General features: G+C 53.8%; 4 protein-coding genes across 6 annotated transcripts; 3 read left to right on the forward strand and 1 right to left on the reverse strand.

Annotated features, from left to right (window-relative positions):
* The first annotated feature begins 83 nt into the window (after window positions 1-83).
* Window positions 84-5,330, forward strand: NOP9 (NOP9 nucleolar protein). Its single transcript, XM_039254693.1, has 10 exons — window positions 84-423; window positions 627-1,085; window positions 1,852-1,962; window positions 2,207-2,348; window positions 2,470-2,662; window positions 3,344-3,484; window positions 3,872-3,997; window positions 4,154-4,390; window positions 4,605-4,710; window positions 5,053-5,330. The coding sequence occupies exons 1-10, from the start codon at window positions 189-191 to the stop codon at window positions 5,208-5,210; spliced, it is 1,908 nt and encodes a 635-aa protein (XP_039110624.1). The 5' UTR covers window positions 84-188; the 3' UTR covers window positions 5,211-5,330.
* A 70-nt stretch (window positions 5,331-5,400) lies between these two features.
* CIDEB (cell death inducing DFFA like effector b) lies at window positions 5,401-11,527 on the reverse strand. 2 transcript variants are annotated; one of them, XM_039254698.1, is made up of 5 exons: window positions 11,440-11,527; window positions 7,124-7,268; window positions 6,480-6,629; window positions 6,056-6,246; window positions 5,401-5,890 (listed from the first exon to the last, which is right to left on the reverse strand). In XM_039254698.1, exons 2-5 carry the CDS (start codon window positions 7,253-7,255, stop codon window positions 5,752-5,754), a joined length of 612 nt encoding a protein of 203 aa, XP_039110629.1. In that variant the 5' UTR covers window positions 7,256-7,268; window positions 11,440-11,527; the 3' UTR covers window positions 5,401-5,751. The 2 variants fall into 2 exon arrangements, with proteins under 2 accessions (XP_039110629.1, XP_039110628.1); XM_039254697.1 differs by lacking the exon at window positions 11,440-11,527 and adding an exon at window positions 7,564-8,155.
* Window positions 10,432-12,695, forward strand: LTB4R2 (leukotriene B4 receptor 2). The gene is made up of 2 exons (XM_039254694.1): window positions 10,432-10,529; window positions 10,887-12,695. Exon 2 carries the CDS (start codon window positions 10,897-10,899, stop codon window positions 11,980-11,982), a length of 1,086 nt encoding a protein of 361 aa, XP_039110625.1. The 5' UTR covers window positions 10,432-10,529; window positions 10,887-10,896; the 3' UTR covers window positions 11,983-12,695.
* A 1,821-nt stretch (window positions 12,696-14,516) lies between these two features.
* LTB4R (leukotriene B4 receptor) lies at window positions 14,517-18,145 on the forward strand. 2 transcript variants are annotated; one of them, XM_039254692.1, is made up of 2 exons: window positions 14,517-14,854; window positions 15,443-18,145. In XM_039254692.1, the coding sequence occupies exon 2, from the start codon at window positions 15,499-15,501 to the stop codon at window positions 16,498-16,500; it is 1,002 nt and encodes a 333-aa protein (XP_039110623.1). In that variant the 5' UTR covers window positions 14,517-14,854; window positions 15,443-15,498; the 3' UTR covers window positions 16,501-18,145. The 2 variants fall into 2 exon arrangements, with proteins under 2 accessions (XP_039110623.1, XP_039110622.1); XM_039254691.1 differs by having other exon boundaries at window positions 14,519-14,858; window positions 15,443-18,144.
* The last annotated feature ends 15 nt before the right edge of the window (window positions 18,146-18,160 follow it).

The raw sequence follows: 18,160 nt of genomic DNA on the forward strand, positions 1-18,160 counted from the left end.
GGAGGCGGAGCGATCTGGGAACACTCACTGCCATTCGGGTAGGGGCCGTCGCCGGACTGTGACGTATACGCTGCGCGCTGAGGGCGCCGGCCTCCCTAAACTCCGTCCGCACCCGGCACGCTCCTACCTGCGTGACGTTCCTCTACGACTAGAGAAGCTTTCGCGGACAGACACGGACTTTAGCACTCATGGGACTGGGTCCGCGCTCCCTCCACAAGGCTGGGCGCCGGGTTCCAGCTGGTGGCAAAGGAGGGCGCGGGGCCAAAGGGTCGGGGCGACCCCCACCGGGCCGCCAGCGGCCTCCGGATAGGAGCTCGGAACCAGCCCCAGATGCGCACCCTCACCTGAGCCCCGAAGCTCTGGGGTATTTCCGCCAGGCGCTGTCAGCGCTGAAAGAGGCTCCTGAGACCGGAGAAGAACGAGGTGGGGAGACTGCAGGGAGGGATTCGTTGCGCATAAATTCTGGGACAGGCAGGGGAATTTTCATGGGTCCCTAGGGCGTAGAGCCTTAGTCTCTATCTCCCATAGCCTCTTTTTCATTGCCTCTCTCCCTCCTTTGGTTAACTGATGGAACGTAACCACCCTCCTCGTAGTCTCTAAGATAATTTCTTTTCTTGTCTGTTCAGAACTGATGGTGCACAATGTTTTGAAGGAAGTGGAGGCCCAGGCCCTAGCCTTGGCCACAAACAGGACTGGCAGTGAGATTATGCAGGAACTGCTGGGATTCAGTCCCCTGAAGCCGCTGTGTCGAGTCTGGGCTACTTTGCGCTCCAACTTCCGCCTCGTGGCCTGTCATCGATGCGGGATGCATGTATTGCAAAGCGCTTTGCTGCAGCTGCCTCGATTGCTGCGGAGCCCTACAGAGAAGGAGGAAGAGGACGTGGAGGAGGAGGAGGATGGCAAGGATGGTCCTATGGAGACCCTGGAGGAGCTGGTTTTGGGACTAGCCTCCGAAGTGTGTGATGATTTTCTTTTCTACTGTGGAGACACACATGGCAGCTTCGTGGTCAGAACTCTGCTGCAGGTGTTGGGAGGGACTCTTCTGGAGTCTGAGAGAGCCAGGCACCGTGGCTCTCAGTCACCTGGTAAGTATTACAGGAGAGGGAAGTGGACCTAGAGGAGAGGTGGGTTTAGGAAGTAAGGTAGAAAAGAGTAAGGAGAAGAGTAATTCTTGATGACCTTGAAGAGTTAGCAGAGAGATTAGGACAAGGCTTAACAGGCCAAAGATGAATGCACACAGAGGCCCAGATGTGAGGATGCATAGGTGTGTTTGGGGGACAGCTGGTAGAATGGACCAGGGATAAGAGGTGATTCATGAGGAATGGATGTCAAACTTTTTTCAAACCACACCCCAGAGAATTTTTTTTGTTTCATGCCTATGTGTGTGTATACATATATTGGACTCAAGCAGAACTTTGAGAAGCCATACCCTTAATATGTACAACCTACTTTGATGTTTTCTGTTCTATTCCATTCCATTCCGTTCCGTTGAAAAAGTGCTGATTAAAATCCACTAACGTGATTTCATGTTGCATTCATTGGCAGTGACCTACATTTTGAAAAACTCTGGGAAATAAGGTTCTAGAGTTTAGATGAGGCCTGATTTTGGAACACCTTGAATTCCTGACTGCGAGTTTGGCCTATCTTCTATGGACATCTGGGGAACTGACTGAAATTTGTAAGAAAAACCAGAAGAGAAATGTAGTCTCAATCTAGTCATCCAGATGAGAAGAGATATTCATATGTGTTCTGCATCTCCAAGCTGAGTCCTTGCTCATCCATGGAATTATTCTCCCTCCTGGTTGGTAGTTCGTGACCTCAGCACCGCACATGTTCTCATTATTCTTTCAGAAGCACAAAGGGCCCCAGCTCGGGAAGGTAGGCCAACTGATTTTGAGGTCCCTGAAACCTTCTTGAATCGCCTTCAAGACCTGAGCTCCTGCTTTCTGAAGGACATTGCTGGTAAGGAGGGCAAAAGGAGGAGGGTCTAGGACTTAACCTTTCTGGAGGTGACTGTCATCATCTGAGGCCCTTACTTCGATCAGGCTTACTCCTTTTCAAATCTGATCTGGTTTGATATTGCAAAGGCTCTGTATAGAGCCTTTGCGTTCATAGTCTCTGATACCTTATTGCTTGAGGCTTGAGGTTGTACAGGTTACCTGGATTTCGGAAAAGCTGCTTTTATTATTTCTGCCCTCTCCCACAGTATTTATCACTGACAAGATCTCCAGCTTCTGCCTTCAAGTGGCCTTACAAATCTTACACCGCAAGCTGCCCCAGTTTTGTGCTCAGCTCTGCAGTGCTGTGATTGGCTATCTGAGTAGCCGCAATCCCTCAGCTGATGGCAGGTATGGTCCAGGCCTCAGGGTCCCCCAAGCTTGATGAGGCTGTGGGAAGTGAATGGAGTGATGTGGGTATTTTAGATGAAGTAGAGTAAAGGCTGCTTGATCACCGTCTCCTTGTCCCTAGCCCCCTACTGCTATTTCTGAGGGATCAGACGAGCTCCAGACTCCTGGAGCAAGTGCTGCTGGTGTTGGAGCCCCTGAGGCTCCAGAGCCTCTTTGAAGATCACTTCCAAGGGCAGCTGCAGACCCTGGCTGCACACCCTATTGCCAACTTCCCTTTGCAGCGTTTCCTAGATGCCGTTACTACCCCTGAGTTGGTGAGTTGAGAGTGGGGCTGGATCTCTTTCTTTGCTCTGTTTCTGCTAGTTTTTGTTCACTGGGCCTTATTGTATTGTGTGCCTGCCTCTGCGTCTGACAGCGTGCTGGCCATTCCCCTTGAAGCTGTTTCTGGGGGTTACTCAGAGCTTATGGTGAAAGTGCCTTCCTCTCAGAAAGGATTTATTTTGGCTTCTCGGGTGCCAATACCAGCAGGCGACTTGGCTTAATCCAAACAGACAGCTTGAGGCTCCATGGCCTGTATTTATGGTCAAGTATCTGTAGCAATACAGAGTTGGGAGTTAGGATAGAAGGGTAGATTTTGGTTTTTTTTTTTAAGATTTTATTTTTAAGTAATCTCTACACCTAACTTGGGGCTTGAACTCACAACCCAAGATCAAGAGCCACGTGCTCTACTGACTGAGATAGCCAGGCGCCCCTAAAAGGGCTGATTTAATTCTAGTGTCCCCTCATCTTGAAAGTGTGGCCATTTAAAGTATCCCTGCTTCCCTTGTGTGAGGCAGCACCTCTAAGACTGCCCCCTTGTCCTGGCCAAACCCAAATCCTGATATTGGCAGTGCTTCTCTAGCACCTCTAGTTGTATTCCACAAGAAGATTTCTCTGAATAACTCAGTCCACTGTTTCAGAATGCCAAAGATTCTTCATCCTGTGTCTCCCCTCAGCTGTCCCCCGTGTTTGAGGAGCTCAGCCCTGCCCTGGAAGCTGTGCTGGCTCAAGGTCACCCAGGGGTGGTCATTGCCCTGGTGGGGGCCTGTCGCAGAGTTGGGGCCCACCAAGCCCGGGTCCTGCAGCTGTTGTTGGAGGTGAGTAGGTGTTACCCACAACCTATTTATGCCCTCAGTTCAAATTCCACCTGTTAGGACTTCTCTAATCTTCAGTGGTTATATCTCTGGACTCAAGAGGTCTAATGCCCAGGGAGTTCACAGATCCAGGGAGAAATGAGGCCAAACTCATCTCACAGCCCTGGAATGAAAACTGTCTCCCAGAACTAAGAGAGCAGTTTATTTAAGGGATAAATGTTTATTCAACCCCTGTTATGCGTCTAGAGGCTGGGGATACAGCAAGGCAGATAAGATCCTGCCCTATGCAGCTTATGTTCTCATGTCTCCTGAATGCTTTCCTCTGTCTAGAGAGTCGGGGTTAGGGATGAGGTAGTTCTCCGATTCATCCTGTTGTGTCTTCTCCTCTAGGCATTCCACTGTGCGGAGCCCTCTTCCCGGCAAGTGGCCTGCGTGCCTCTCTTTGCCACTTTGACGGCTTATGAGGTGTACTATGGACTGGCAGAGGAGGAAGGGGCAGTGCCCGCAGAGCACCAGGTGAGGTAGGAGAGGGGCCAAGTCAGTGTCTAACCGGGGGCCAGTGTTTAAAAAGCCCTTCACCCTTGTGGTGAGGGTGGGGAGATCTCTGGCTTCATCCAGGCCGGGGTGGCATTTTGGTGGCTGCCTCCTAAGTCCCCGTCTCTGTCCTACCAGGTGGAAATGGCCGTGGCCAGGGCCCTGGGGGAAGTGACAGTCCTCGGATCTCTACTGCTCCAGCATCTGCTGCACTTCTCTAGCCCTGGTATCGTACTTCGAAGTCTGGGTGCCTTGACGGGACCACAACTTCTGAGTCTCGCCCAGAGCCCTGCTGGCTCCCATGTGCTTGATGCCATCCTCACCAGCCCCTCTGTGACGCGCAAGCAGCGCCGCCGCGTGCTAAAGACCCTAAAGGTTCTGGTTTCTGCTTTGATTCCCCCACCAACATCCGTTTAAGAGAACGTGAGCTCGCCCTGAGACTGTCCTTCAGAGTCAGAGAGCGGATATAGAGTTCCCAGATGCTTTTGACTCAGACTGTAAACTTTTGAAACTTCACTTCCCCATTGCCCTCCCCAGTACACTTTTGTAGAATGCCCTAGAGGGACCTGCCTTGCTTGTTTCACTGCAGGGACAATACGTGGCTCTGGCCTGTAGTCGCCATGGCAGCCGAGTGCTAGATGCCATCTGGAGTAGAGCAGCCTTAGGGGCCCGGAAGGAAATTGCTGCTGAGCTGGGTGAGTACCAGCACCTCTCTCTGACCTTTCCGAACTTCCCTCACTCCAGGTGGCTGAGTGGCTGGGGAGGAGACTTCAATTCAGCAGAGACTTCAGTTCCAAAGGGTGGTGTTGGCCATGGGTTCTTAGCAGTCTGCCCTCCTCCCCTTCTGCTCTGCTCAATATGCAGCCCTGTGTTCCCACCCTCTCCTGGCTTCCGTTCTTTGGAGACCGAGGTATTAATTGTCCCTGAGGCCAACCCAGGGCCCAGGGAAAATGGAGGGACCTTCACCCAGAGAGTGTCCCTTTGAGCATGGGGGGTGACTGCACAATGATACTGAACATGAGTGATTCCCCTTGCAGGAGAGCGGAACCAGGAGCTGATAAGAGACCCTTTTGGCCACCATGTGGCTCGAAACGTGGCCCTGACTACTTTCCTGAAGCGCCGAGAGGCTTGGGAACAGCAGCAGGGGGCAGTGGCCAAGCGAAGGAGGGCTTTGAACTCAATACTTGAAGACTGAGGCCTTTGGACCTGAGACTGGGTGTTGATGGGAAGGGTAAAGGGAGTCTCTGTCCTGTCCCCTTCTTAGTTTAAGTTGGAATCAAATGTCTTATTAATAAACATTTTTATATTTTTATTGGAAATGTTTTTGTTATTTTGGGGGAAAGGGTACAAAGAAATAGAGATCTCAAGGTGAAGTCAGGGCTGAATTCAGTGCCCTGGGAAGCTTAGGGACAGGAAGAGTTACAAGGAATCTAGATGTAGCAATGATTGGGGGTGGGGGGGTCAAGTGCTTGGGGACAGGCTTGTGGCCTCTCTGGGTAAATGGGATGCTGGAAAGATGGCTAGGAAGGGACAGCATTCTTCAGGAAAGAGTATAGGCTAGGGGTGTAAGGCGTTATGCTGACGGGGCCTGGCACAATGGGGTCAGAAGGCATTAGGGAAATCAGGTGAGTTATCTAACCTGCACTGTCTTCAGGTCTCCAAAGCTGATGCTGCCACAGTCCTCACAGTGTGTCTTGGAACAAGTCTGAGGGCAGAAAGCGGCTTGGAGCCCCTTCTCAGTAGGGATGGAGGCGACCCTGCCTCTGCCAATGCCATTGCTCGGCCCCTTCTATTAAATGGCGAAGGCTGGAGGAAATTCCCAGCAACATATGGCCCAGCCCTTGCAGCAGTGCAGAGGTCCAACGGAGGAGCTCCCTGAAGGGCAGAGACAAGATGAAGTTGGATGGTGGGGGAATGTGGGAGGAGGCTATAGAGGGGGTTTTCCCCAAGGGAGAGATTATGGATAGGTGAGTACTGGAGAAGGAAGTGGGGTGCTGCAACTGTAGGGGGATGGGGAAATACGACGTGTTGGTCTCTGACCTGAGTACTTTCTTTGGGCCGAGTCCTTGAAAGTCACAACTCATGGAGTAGAGCCCGTAGAATGTGGCTTTGATATTGAGGCTGCCAAAGAGGTCTCGAGGGTTTTGCTTGTATACGTCGAAGGTGATCCGGGCGATGTCCTTGCTGTGCTTGGGCTTCTCCCGGCCCAGGCCGTATGACAGCATCCCACTCTGTAGGGAACTCTTATCAGTGCAATGCACCCTCTTGCACTGGGTCACACAGTCCCCCACCAGCCCTGGGTCAGATACACCCTTGCTTGGACTGTTTGTCCCCTACGTGGTATCCTTGGCAACTCCTCACCTCTCCCAGTGCCTCTGCCCCCAAGATCATGGCTGGGCTAGAGGAGCTTGGGAGAGATAGAAAGGACTGGTGGCCTACAGCAGCCCCACTATGGGCCTCTCACCCTGCTGGGGGTCCAGCTCTGCCCGCGCTCCAGCACCATCAGGGACGTGTCATCCTCCAGATGCTGGAAGAAGTCCTCACTCTCCACGGCGGTCCCATCCTCCTCCAGCACCAGTGTTAGCATCCCACTCAGCAGCAGGGCCTCCAGTGCCTGCCCAGCCACAGGAAGCAGGAGGGAAGGGGCAGAGCTTATCCATGCCCCTCCCTCCCTCTCCAGCTGCCCCACACCCACCGGTTGGCTCTGGATGCTGATTGACACCCCAACTCTACTTCCTGGGAAACTGCCATTCTTCAAATGGCTCCAGCTCTTGGTGCTCAGTTGCTGGGGGACCCTCACTAAGGGCTGACATTTTTAACCTATTTGCTCCTCTGTCATAGGAATCTTGTCATAGGAATCGCCATTCCATACTGACTTCTGAATGCCAATCTTCTAAACCCTCCCTATCTATTCCCCCTCTTACCCCCTGGAAAAGGAATAACCTAAATACAGCATTGGTCATTGGGCTGAACCCTACCCACCCGCCCCGCTTTAGTCCTCAGAGGGAGGAGCAGCCATGTAACTAACCTCAGCCTTTCTGCTCGCTCACTCCAAGTTCTCTCTTTTCTAGCCCCTGCAATAGGAACTTAGGGATTTGGCTCACTTACCTTGTCTAGCAATTCCTGGCGGGTCGCAGCTGTCAGACCTTTCCGGGTGGTTCGCTTGTGATCACAGACACGGAAAGGTCGCTGGGGTGGTGGAGGTGAAGTCCAGACTTTCCTGCCAAACTCAGAGCTCATACTGGATACTGACCTGGTAGTTGGGAAGAAAGGTCAAGATGAGAGGAGTTTGGTGAATGCAGTGGGGATGATGGGGTGGGGTGTCTGGAGTGTTAGGGAGGGATCTAGGTTTGCAGATCAGAGTAACCTAGGGAGAGACCATGGAGTGGGGGTGGTGAGTGGTGGTTCCATAGCTGGACAAGCCCACTGTGCAAAGTGGGGGCTGGGAGGAAAAGGGGTACGAATCTGAGTCTCCTGGGGGCTGATGGAATTTTGTTGCCACGCACTATCCTCAGAGTTGGAGAGTAGAGAGGAGGGTTAGAAATCACCTGAGCAGGCCGCTGGGGTTCAGGGCTGAGAGGTAGTCCATGGTGGAGGGAAGGAGCAGGAGAGTTGCCTCTCCCCGAGAATTCTGGACTGTGTGGTTCTCTGCTGTGCTGGGGCTGAAATGGTGGTGTTTTCAGCTACAGAGCTGGGATCTCTGCTCCAGTGAGGTGGGAGATGAGTCAACCTGGACTCTGTTCCCCCCTACCTGGCCAGTAAGAAGGGCAAGGTCCAAGGGGAGGGAGAGGAGGAGGGGCTTAGATGGGATAGTGGAGAAGGGACTGAGGTCCACAGTTGACTGCAAAAGTCATAAAGCTGTGTGTGTGAGTGTGTGTGTGTGTGTGTGTGTGTGTGTGTGTGTGTGTGTGTGATGGCAGGGTGTGCTGAGGATAAATGGGAACTATGTAAGAGAACGGAATGTGATCTCTGGTGTTTTTCTTTCTATGGAGAGAATTTCTGGTTCCCAGCCCTAGAGAAGCTGTCATTACACATGATTTGCACTGTGCTTGCTGCCACCTACTGTGAAAGCCATAAACTGCAGCCTTAGGAAAGGGGAGGCCAGGCTGAGGGTGGGATCATGGGCAGGGCTTGGATGAAATGAAGCGTGAGGCGGTGTGCCAGGGTGGCTTGTGAGGAGAGGATGGATCCTGTTTCCTGGATCCAGGATCACCAGAATCTTGTCTGGGACCCTGGCCTTTCTGCTTCTTCCTCGGTCTAGGGGAGGGGCTGGCTCATTCTCCAGAACTGCTCGCTTCAGCCACACTAGATTAGTCACTTTCTCTCTCGCCTTTCTTTTTTGGCTACTGAATGGGTATGAAGGAGATGCGAAGGGGGTGGGGGCTGTCCTTGGATGGCATCAAGACTAGCTTTGGGTGCCCTGAGTCCCATTTCTGATTTCAGTTATAGCTGTGGACAGTGGTATGGAAGCTCACACTCTCACTCGGACTGAACTCCTCGCGTGAGTGTAAATCTCTGTTTTCCTGCCTAGGTGTTTGAAGGTGTGGCAGCCTGCTCAGCCTCCTAACGAGTTTAGGCTGGCAAGTGTGTATAATGCCTCCAGGACAGCCCTCAAACTGGGGGGAAGGCAAGCTGGGCATCAGTGTCCCAGTCTTCTGTCTTTCTGGAAGGCGTTCTGTGTAATTCTGAGAGGTATCTAATCCCTACTGAAGAGACTCAATAATATACTCTTATCGGCTCTCTTTTTCCCTCTCGTCCCCTGTTCCTCACTCCTGCTTCCTGAGCTGACTTTGCAGATGCAGGATTACCTGTACCCATGCTCCTAATTCAGGCTGTGCTTTGGAAGTAACCCGAACTGAGACAATATTGGTGTCCTGGGTCCCAAGGAATACCCAGTTCTAGCTGTTAACTGGGCAGGGGTCTTTCCCCTTAGCTCAACTTTATCAGTGTACTAGGTCCCCCTCAAATTTCTGCATTTCCAGGCTTTGCCTGATCTCTTCACGCAGAGAACGCTCCTTTTCCGTATGTCTCTACCAATGCACCCTTTCCTATCTTCTTATCTCGTGGCTTGGTAGTATGGTCTCTTTGTGGTTGAGTGTTATGATTCCTCAAAGAGCTGAGAAGTCCCTTGTACCTCCCTGCATCCCCCCAGAACTCAGCACTGTGATTGAAAGCTGTCATTGGTAGCCCTTTGAGAGCCCCAAGATGGGAGAGGTGTGGGAGCATAAGGCAAGCTGAAGGCAAAGCACACGCTAGCAACTTCCCTGCCCCCAGGGGGGGATATGTGTGATATTCCTCAGGTACTCCTAGCTGCCCAAGAACAAAGGAAAGGACAGAAAACAATGGTTAGACTGCTAGAGATCACAGGACCTGAGTCTTCATCAGTTTACAAATATCTCAGTAAATTACAAGAAAAGAGAAATCTCATCAATAGCCTAATCTCCAGAAACTCCCAAGTGTCTTAACGATAATACTTTGCAAGAGGGCAAACAGCCTTAGCTTGACAACAGCTAGGACCCCAATAATCTGTAACTCCTCTTTATCATATCGAAATCCCTTCAAGAAATTTTCTCTTGACTTACCTCCCCCAACTGCATAGTATATAAAGAATCAGGAGCGCCTGGGTGGCTTAGTCGGTTAAGCGTCCGACTTTCGCTTAGGTCATGATCTCGCAGTTCGTGGGTTCGAGCCCCGCGTCGGGCTCTGTGCTGACTGCCAGCTCAGAGCCTGGAGCCTGTTTCAGAGTCTGTATCTCCCTCTCTCTCTGACCCTCCCCTGCTCACGCTGTCTCTTTCTCTCTCTCCTAGAAATAAATAAAAATATTAAAAAAAAAAAAAAAGAATCACCCCCCTCACACTGAAAAATTGCTCTTCCTGCCCACAGGTCCTGTCCCCGTGCTTTAATAAAGTCACCTTTATGCGCCAAAGACATATTCAAGAATTGTTTCTTGGCCATTGGCTCCAGACATCACCCCCATTACCCCAAAACTGCATCAAGAGGAGTAGGTAGGAGGCCGAAGAAAAAGGGGGCCCAGCAGGATCAGAAGTTTGGAAATAGGTCAAGATGGAACAGCTGGGGTAACGAGTAGTTTGGGTCACCTTCTCCTCTGACTACAGGCCAGGGAAGCCTGAGGATGTGATGGTGGTGGCCGTTGTCCCAACAACTGAGGCCAGAACTGCAGGAGGGATGAGTGCAGATGCAGGACCCAGGATTTGGGGGTGTCCCTACTCACCTGCATGATCAGGGAACCTTATCTAAATTCCTTCAGATAATCCTGTTTCCTAGGGAGGCAGCCTCTCACATGCCTGGACCTGTTAGTGATGGGAAAGGGAAGAGCACGGGAGGTGCCCCAGGAAGAGCCTGAAAAGAGCTCCACCTCGTCCCTCCCCATTCCTAATCTCACATTGCAAACCTAACTGGCAGAGGACAGGAGTAGGCACCTCACTCACTGCTGCTGTGCCTTTCAGCTTCTCCAGGCCCCTCATGGGCCTTGATTCTACTAGCTCCCAGCTGGGTAAGTAGATCTGCCCATGAGCCTTAACTTCCCACCACTCATTTTGCCCGGAGGTATAAGGAATGCAGGGGGAGGGGGGGTACAAAAAAGAGGCCCAGCTAAAGCCGTCGAAGTGGAGGTAGTGACAGCCTGAGAGTCAGGACTGGGGAGGTCCGCTGACTGACCGCAGGGGATTTGGGTTCCAAGAAGTAGTGTTTGAGTAGGGGCTAGGGTAGGTCAGGAAGAAAGTCAAAGCCCCTAGACAGAAGAGAGGAAAGTGGGAGGAGACGCAGTCCTTTCTCCCCTGGCATGAGGGGTACCCCGGGCTTTTGCCCCACCCCCTAAATGCCCTCTGTGGCCCTTTCCATCTCCCGGTAGGCACGGAAGAATGCTGGCCTGTTATCGGCCCCCGGGGAACGAGACGCTGCTGAGCTGGAAGGCCTCGCGGGTCACCGGCACGGCCTTCCTGCTGCTGGCGGCGCTGCTGGGACTGCCGGGCAATGGCTTCGTAGTGTGGAGCTTGGCGGGCTGGAGGCCCGCAAGGGGGCGACCGCTGGCGGCCACGCTGGTGCTGCACCTGGCGCTGGCCGACGGCGCGGTGCTGCTGCTCACGCCTCTCTTCGCGACCTTCCTGGCGGGGCAGGCGTGGCCGCTGGGCCAGGCGGGCTGCAAGGCGGTGTACTACGTGTGCGCGCTCAGCATGTACGCCAGCGTCCTTCTCACCAGCCTGCTCAGCCTGCAGCGCTGCCTCGCCGTCACTCGCCCTTTCCTGGCGCCCCGGCTGCGCAGTCCGGCCCTGGCCCGCCGCCTGCTGCTGGCCGTCTGGCTGGCCGCTCTGCTGCTCGCCGCCCCGGCCGCCGTCTACCGCCACCTGTGGGGAGACCGCGTGTGCCAGCTGTGCCACCCTTCGCCGACCCACGCCGCGGCCCACCTGAGCCTGGAGACTCTGACCGCCTTCGTGCTTCCTTTCGGGCTGGTGCTCGGCTGCTACGGCTTGACGCTGGCGCGGCTGCGGGGCGCTCGCTGGGGCGCCGGGCGGCACCGGACGCGGGTGGGCCGGCTGGTGAGCGCCATAGTGCTTGCCTTCGGCTTACTTTGGGCCCCCTACCACGTGGTCAACATTCTGCAGGTGGTCGCCGTGCTGGCTCCGCCGGAAGGGGCGTTGGCCAGGCTGGGCGGGGCGGGCCAGGCAGCGAGAGCTGGAACTACAGCTTTGGCCTTCTTCAGCTCCAGTGTCAACCCGGTGCTCTATGTCTTCACTGCCGGGGATCTGTTGCCCCGGGCAGGTCCCCGCTTCCTTACAAGACTCTTTGAGGGCTCTGGAGAGGGCGGCGGTGGTGGCCGCTCTAGGGAGGGCACCATGGAGCTCCGAACAACCCCAACAACCCCTCGGCTCAAAGTGGTGGGGCAGGGCCGGGGCGATGGAGACCCTGGGGGCGGGGTGGAGAAGGACAGTCAGGGATGGGCGCCTTGACACCAAACCCTACCAACTTGGCCTGCTCTTCCCTACCCCCTTCCATCGTTCCCCCCCCCCCCCCCCCCCCCCCCCCCCCCCCCCCCCCCCCCCCAGAACTCAGGGAACACCCGGTGCATTTGGGGATCCTTCTCTGGCCACAGTTTGGATCTTTCTGGGCAGGCCCAGGTTCCTCCAAACTGAGGGATTGCAAGTGGTGATGGTCCACGTTAATGAATATTGTGTGCTTGCAGGTTGGCACCGGCCCAACATGCCTGAGCTGCTTACTTGTTGCCAATAGCTACTGTGAAATACACTGAGGGTGGGGGGCATTATGTGATGGCTTAAGCATGCCCCCCATTGGTAGTTCATTATGCCTGAGTTGTACTGAAGCCACCTGGTTCTCTGCTGGGTCAGTCCAAGGCTGGGCACTGCCAGACTTCAGTGGCATCTTGACTTGTCCTCCTCAGTCCTGGTGGCCTGGTTTCCTTCGGTCAAGCGATAGAACCACTCCAGAAATAAAGGGAGAAAGAGGAAGGAAAGGTATGGGTGCTTGAATGAAAGAATGGGACGGGAGTCCTTTTCTGGGGTCTGAAAGAGCTGAGTGGAGAAAAAACCATCTCTGGAAGGAGAAAGACAATCTATGGGGTTAGAAAGGAAAGTTTTTCTGTTATGGTTGACGCAGTGGGAGACAGAGGCTGGGAACCCTGTCTTCCTCTCTGAATCCGACTCTTCCCCCCAGAGGTCACCTGACTCAAAAAAGAGCCCAGGAGCAGGCACAAGCTCACCCAGGGGACTTTTGGGGATTGAGGTGGGGGGTACAGGGAATGTGTGGGTGTCTAGAGGACAGGAAGTTTTCAGCTAGGCGGCATCTCTCCTTTGTCTCCTTTTTCTCTCTGCCAAGTTTGGATTCCTCCCAAGACTGCTAGCTGTTGCTCACCGGCCCCATAGTTCTTGGTCCCCATCTTTTGGAACCTCTCTATCTCTAGGTCCCTAAACTGTTCTGAATCCTGACACTTTTGAGTTTGGGCGTGAAGGATGGGGTTCGTTTTACAGAACGTCTGCATGCACACACACGTGGTCACTGGGGTGACTAACTCATCCCCGTTTGCCCAAGACTTTCCCAGTTTCAGCACCGGAAGTTTCTTGTCCCAGTCAATTTCTGGCAAACGCAGATGGCTGGTGACCTGAGAGCACTCACCCGAACCGTCATCCCAGGTTCTGCTTTAGTGACTGTTCACATCACTCAGAGGCCAAGAATGAGCAAAGGAAATTGAGTCCTCAGGGTCACGCCAGGGCCACCCAAACTGGGGCAAGGTGGGGCTCTGGATTTGGGGGGCAGAAAGTATGCTTGGAGTATCTAGTCTGAGGTGGAGGAAGAAATTCTGTCGAGAGACATGGAAGTGGGGAGTAGTTTGGGAGAGGAGGCAAAAACAACCCAGTTTCTGTCAGGAGGGGCCTCTGGTTGACTCCCGAGCTCTGAGCCAGAACCTGCATCCTCCGTCCAACACTGAAGGGGGAACTTCTTCCTGTTCTTATGTGTCAGGGCAGAAGCTCCCTAACTTCCTCTCTTCCATAGTCCCTGTCTCACAACCTCTGTGGTCAGAAAGTCCTTCCTCAACTCTGCCTTCCTGCTGTGGTTTCAGCCCATTTCTTTGCATCACATCCTCTGTCTACTGGGTCAGCTCTGCACTGGCTTTTCTCAAAGCAGAGAGGGCAAGGGACCTCAGTGACCATCACCACATGCCGCATCTTTCCTGGGAAGTGACAGAGTTGGAAGGGAAGCAGGAACGTTCATCGCCAGATCGAAGGAAAGACTTTTCAGATCTTAGTCCCTGCAGGAGAGGTCAAAGGGAGAGACTTCTTCCAGGAGAGGAGAACAGTGACCGTTTTGGGGGCTGTTCCTCCTTGCACGTCCCTGGCTTCCCCTCCGGGCAGGGCAAGCATAAGGCATCACCGCCCCTACTTCCTCTCCTTATGCTCAGCCTCCACTTTGTGTGTCTGAGGTGGGACTGGACAGCTAACTATGAGAGGGTAGGAAAAAGGTGGTGCTGACCTCCTTGTCCAGCGCCCAGATCTTAAATCCAAATTCATGTGGCAGGGTAGCCACACGGCCAAGCACAAGGGAAGTGGCTGAGGAAGGGGGGAGAAATTGGCATTCGGTGTGATACGAAGGAGATCCTTTGGACTTTGGCTTCTGCCAAGAAGAAGAATTGGACCAACCTTTTTAAATGAAGGGAAGGGATTGGGGGGAGTTCTGGAAGAGCCCTCCCTCCAAACTCTGCTCATGGCTTGAACACAAGCCAAGGACAGAGTGCTGTCCTCTTCAAGCCCTGATGTTACCTAAACCCAAACCCATAACCTAGCCACATTTCTAACCTACACTTCCTATTAATCTAAAAGTCTACATTTACACAACATATAAAGATACCCAACATTCTGGCCTCTCAATCTGAGCTGTTTCCCTTTTCCAGCCTCCTTCCCTCCTCCTCCTGTGTGACCCAATCCAATTCTCCAGTCTAGACCTGCATATGAGGCCACACCCTAGCCTACTCACTCCCCTCACCCCTCTTTCCTCTCCCTGCACCTTCCTGGGCTCTTCTCATCTGGTCCCACCCCTGAGGAGTCCTCCTCCCTGCTAGGCTCTTCTGGAACACAAAAACCATCCCCCCCACCTCCAGTAAAGGGAGGGCTAGGGGTTTCAGCCCCACCCTCAGGAAGATGTGTCTTCCCCCTCCTCTGCTTCTTGGTACTTCCTCTCTGGTGACTTAGCTGACAGCACCCAGACCTGGGGCCAGGACCTTGGAACTGGGACAGATCTGGTAACAGGCTACACCACTCTGCCCTGGCCTTGGGATTGGCACCAGCTTCCAACCAGTACCTGGCAAAGTCTGTAAGTAAGTATCCTGGGAGTAGGGAGGTAGTGGTGGGCCAGAGAAAGGGCAAAGGAAATTTCCAGAGAAAGCCTGACTGGGGAGGATTTGTTCCTGTCTCCCATCCACAAACTCCTCCCCTCCCTGTTATTTCTGGTGGGCCTTGGGCACCTCTGGAGAGAGTGAGTAGGTGATTGGTGGAAGTCAGTGGGACTGAGGGGGCTCAGGGCCTGGCAGGTGATGGAGAAGCTAGCCTCTTGAGGGGTGTTAAGCCCTCTTAGCTTTGTTAAGGAAAGCCTCCCTCCCCCATTTGGTTCTGGGTTTCAGAAGGGAAGAAGACAGAAGGGGTCTGCTGCTGTTGCTCTGTGTTTTGCAAATGGGTCTGTGGGCAGGAAGGAGCCCCATGGCCCAGTTAAGAAATAGTGTTTCTACTCAGCCAGATGCCCTTAAGACGCGTCTGTTGACAGTGGGGAGGACAGTATATCGCAGAGGTGCAGCTGATGTTGCTGATCTTGGAGATGGACCAGAGCCCTCGGGCTAGGTGTGTCCAGGGTGTTGGGAAACCTTGGTCCCCTACCCTGATGCTTGTGTTCACCCTCACCTTCCAGGTCCTTGCAGTGGCCACGGACGCTACGTCTTCTGCAGCACTTCCTCACTAGGGATCATGTTCATCCCTTTGCTGAGTATCATCCTACTGTCAGTGGCACTGGCTGTGGGGCTTCCTGGCAACAGCTTTGTGGTGTGGAGCATCCTAGTAAAGATGCCAAAGCGCTCTGTCACTGCCTTGTTGGTGCTGAACTTGGCCCTGGCTGACTTGGCCGTATTGCTTACCGCCCCCTTTTTCCTCCACAACGTGGCCCGAGGCACCTGGGTGTTTGGACTAGCTGGCTGCCGCCTGTTTCACTATGTCTGTGGAGTCAGCATGTACGCCAGCGTCCTGCTGATCACGGCCATGAGTCTGGACCGCTCGCTGGCGGTGGCCCTCCCCTTTGTGTCCCAGAAGTTTCGTACCAAGGCTATTGCCTGGTGGGTGCTGGCAGGCATCTGGGTGATATCTCTTCTGCTGGCCACACCTGTCATCGTGTACCGCTCCGTGACCTTGGCACCGAACAACTGGAGCCTGGTGTGCTTTCCGAAGTACCCCAGCGATCGACTCAAGGCTTTCCATCTGCTCTTCGAGGCCTTCACCGGCTTCCTGCTGCCCTTCCTGGTGGTGGTGGCCAGCTACTCCGACATCTGCCGCAGGCTGCAGGCCCGGCGCTTCCGCCGCAGCCGCCGCATGGGCCGCCTAGTAGCGCTCATCATCCTGACCTTCGCTGTCTTCTGGCTGCCCTACCACGTGGTGAACCTGGCCGAGGTGGGCCGGCTGCTGTCTGGCGGGGGGGCGGGGCCGGTGGCCAACCGGCTGCTCCTGGCCCGCTACGTGTTTATCGCACTGGCCTTCCTGAGCAGCAGCGTGAACCCCGTGCTGTACGCGTGTGCCGGTGGCGGCCTTCTGCGCTCTGCCGGCGTGGGCTTCGTCGCCAAGCTGTTGGAGGCCACCGGCTCCGAGGCGTTCAGCACCCGCCGCGGGGGCAGCCTGGGCCAGACGGTGAGGGGCGCCCCCGCCACTCCCGAGACTGGCACCGGCGAGAGCCTCACTGTCTCCACTAACCCTCTCCAGTGAAGCGAATTGAACTAGGTCTGGGTGGTGGTGGTGGTGCTGCCGCTGTTGGTGGAAGGTCTGCTTTCCTCCTGGTCGAATCCCCCCACATTGGCCTGACCTGGTTCTGTACCCCCAGGAGGAGAAGGCCAGTGGGGTGGGGCGGAAGAGGAGGGAGGGGCGGGGCAGGTGAGGGCCGAATGAAAGCCTGGGGCAGCTTTGCTATTAAAACTGAAGCCACAAATTGGGTCAACCCTGTGTGTGGGGTGTGTGTATAATGGGATTAGGGGTGCTCCTGGGCACTCTTATGAGGATCCTTCTTAACAGGTGAGAGGCACATCCTTCCCGTGCTTTTCAGTTTGGGAAGGGACACAAAGATTCAGAAACCAGAATCCCCTTTCCCCACCCATTCTGAGGCAGGTGCCCAGCCCATCATACTTAGACCACAGGTCTTACAGACTCCTGAAGGAGCAGACGGAGGAAGGCCACCCATGTGGGCTTATCATGCCAGACGCCTTAAATCAGCAGATGATCTGAGAAAACAGCACTGCGCTGGGACCTTTACCCTGAAGCTTATGATAGGTATCACTGTTACTATGACTCCAACTTCCTGCCACTCATATTTGTCCTGTCAGTGGGTGACGTTCTAGGGCACTGCCTTCCCTCCCTTCATCTCCCAAGGAGCCCTCACTTGAGAACCAAGTCATCAGATCTTAGCCCCTGGAATTCTGCACATCAACATTCTGCCAGCCCCCCAAATACACTCTGAAGCAGGTTGAGGCTGAGGGCCCTCTGTGCCAGTCATCACTCTTAGGAAATTAAGATCCCCATAAGTGAGAGGGATGAGTCATTCTTTCCTAGGGTTGACTGTTTTAGAGAGCCTTGAACTGGGTCTGACTTGACAGCATTTTAGGAGGATGGTAGTAGAAATGGCAGCGGTGTGCTTCTTGAATCCCTCCCATAAACAAAGAAAGAGCAACTAGGAGAAAGACCAAAACTCCATGTGCAATATCTGTAATAAACCAAGGGTGTCAAGATACCTCCCACAGACTGCTAAATATGTGTGGGGAATAGGCTTAGGAATTTCCTGAGCTTGCACCTATGGGTTAACAAAGCCATAGGATGAAAGCATCCAAGATTAGGTAAACAGGGCAAAAGTGCCCCCCCACCCCCCCCCCCCCCCCCCCCCCCCCCCCGCCATAGAACAAAGGCATAGAGGAATAGGAAGCTACAAGATGAAAGCATCCAAGGTTAGGTAATCAGGGCGGAAGTACCCCAAAATAGTACAATAGCAGAAAGCTGCTTTCACAGGAGGAAAGGACCAGACTAGGTAAACAAGTACACAGACTTGCTGTAGACTGCAGCAGGGCAAAGTTGTCCTGAATAGAGCTAATCAGCAAAAGAAAGGTGTCTTATTGACTCTGAGGTGGCATGCTCTATTGGTCTTATCCCCTAGGCAAGCTAAGATAAACAGACTCAGCGCCTTGTACCTGGCATAAACAACCATCTGTCCATCTCTGGGATTTTTTTTTTTTTTTTATGGACCCAAGCCCTAACACCACATATCTGAAACCCCCTTTTCTCTCCAACTCATGAGTTAATGTTTATGGTTTCATTGTCTCTTTGTGCACATCCATCATGCTTGTAAGCCTCTGATCCTAATAAAAATGGAGCAAGAACCCTT

Source organism: Hyaena hyaena, unplaced genomic scaffold (genome assembly GCF_003009895.1).
Source record: "Hyaena hyaena isolate Hyena2069 unplaced genomic scaffold, ASM300989v1 scaffold_497, whole genome shotgun sequence".
Lineage (NCBI taxonomy): Eukaryota > Metazoa > Chordata > Mammalia > Carnivora > Hyaenidae > Hyaena > Hyaena hyaena.

Bases quoted from the DNA above. Each gene is read 5' to 3' on its own strand.
- CIDEB (XM_039254697.1), bottom strand. From the start codon at position 7,604: ATGGACTACCTCTCAGCCCTGAACCCCAGCGGCCTGCTCAG. The intron at 7,269-7,563 runs GTGATTTCTAAC...CCCAACTACCAG, and splicing joins AACCCCAGCGGCCTGCTCAG to GTCAGTATCCAGTATGAGCT. The intron at 5,891-6,055 runs GTCAGAGACCAA...TCTGCCCTTCAG, and splicing joins GGCCCAAAGAAAGTACTCAG to GGAGCTCCTCCGTTGGACCT.
- LTB4R (XM_039254692.1), top strand. From the start codon at position 15,499: ATGTTCATCCCTTTGCTGAGTATCATCCTACTGTCAGTGGCACTGGCT.
- LTB4R2 (XM_039254694.1), top strand. From the start codon at position 10,897: ATGCTGGCCTGTTATCGGCCCCCGGGGAACGAGACGCTGCTGAGCTGG.
- NOP9 (XM_039254693.1), top strand. From the start codon at position 189: ATGGGACTGGGTCCGCGCTCCCTCCACAAGGCTGGGCGCCGGGTTCCA. The intron at 3,485-3,871 runs GTGAGTAGGTGT...CTTCTCCTCTAG, and splicing joins TCCTGCAGCTGTTGTTGGAG to GCATTCCACTGTGCGGAGCC. The intron at 4,711-5,052 runs GTGAGTACCAGC...TTCCCCTTGCAG, and splicing joins GGAAATTGCTGCTGAGCTGG to GAGAGCGGAACCAGGAGCTG.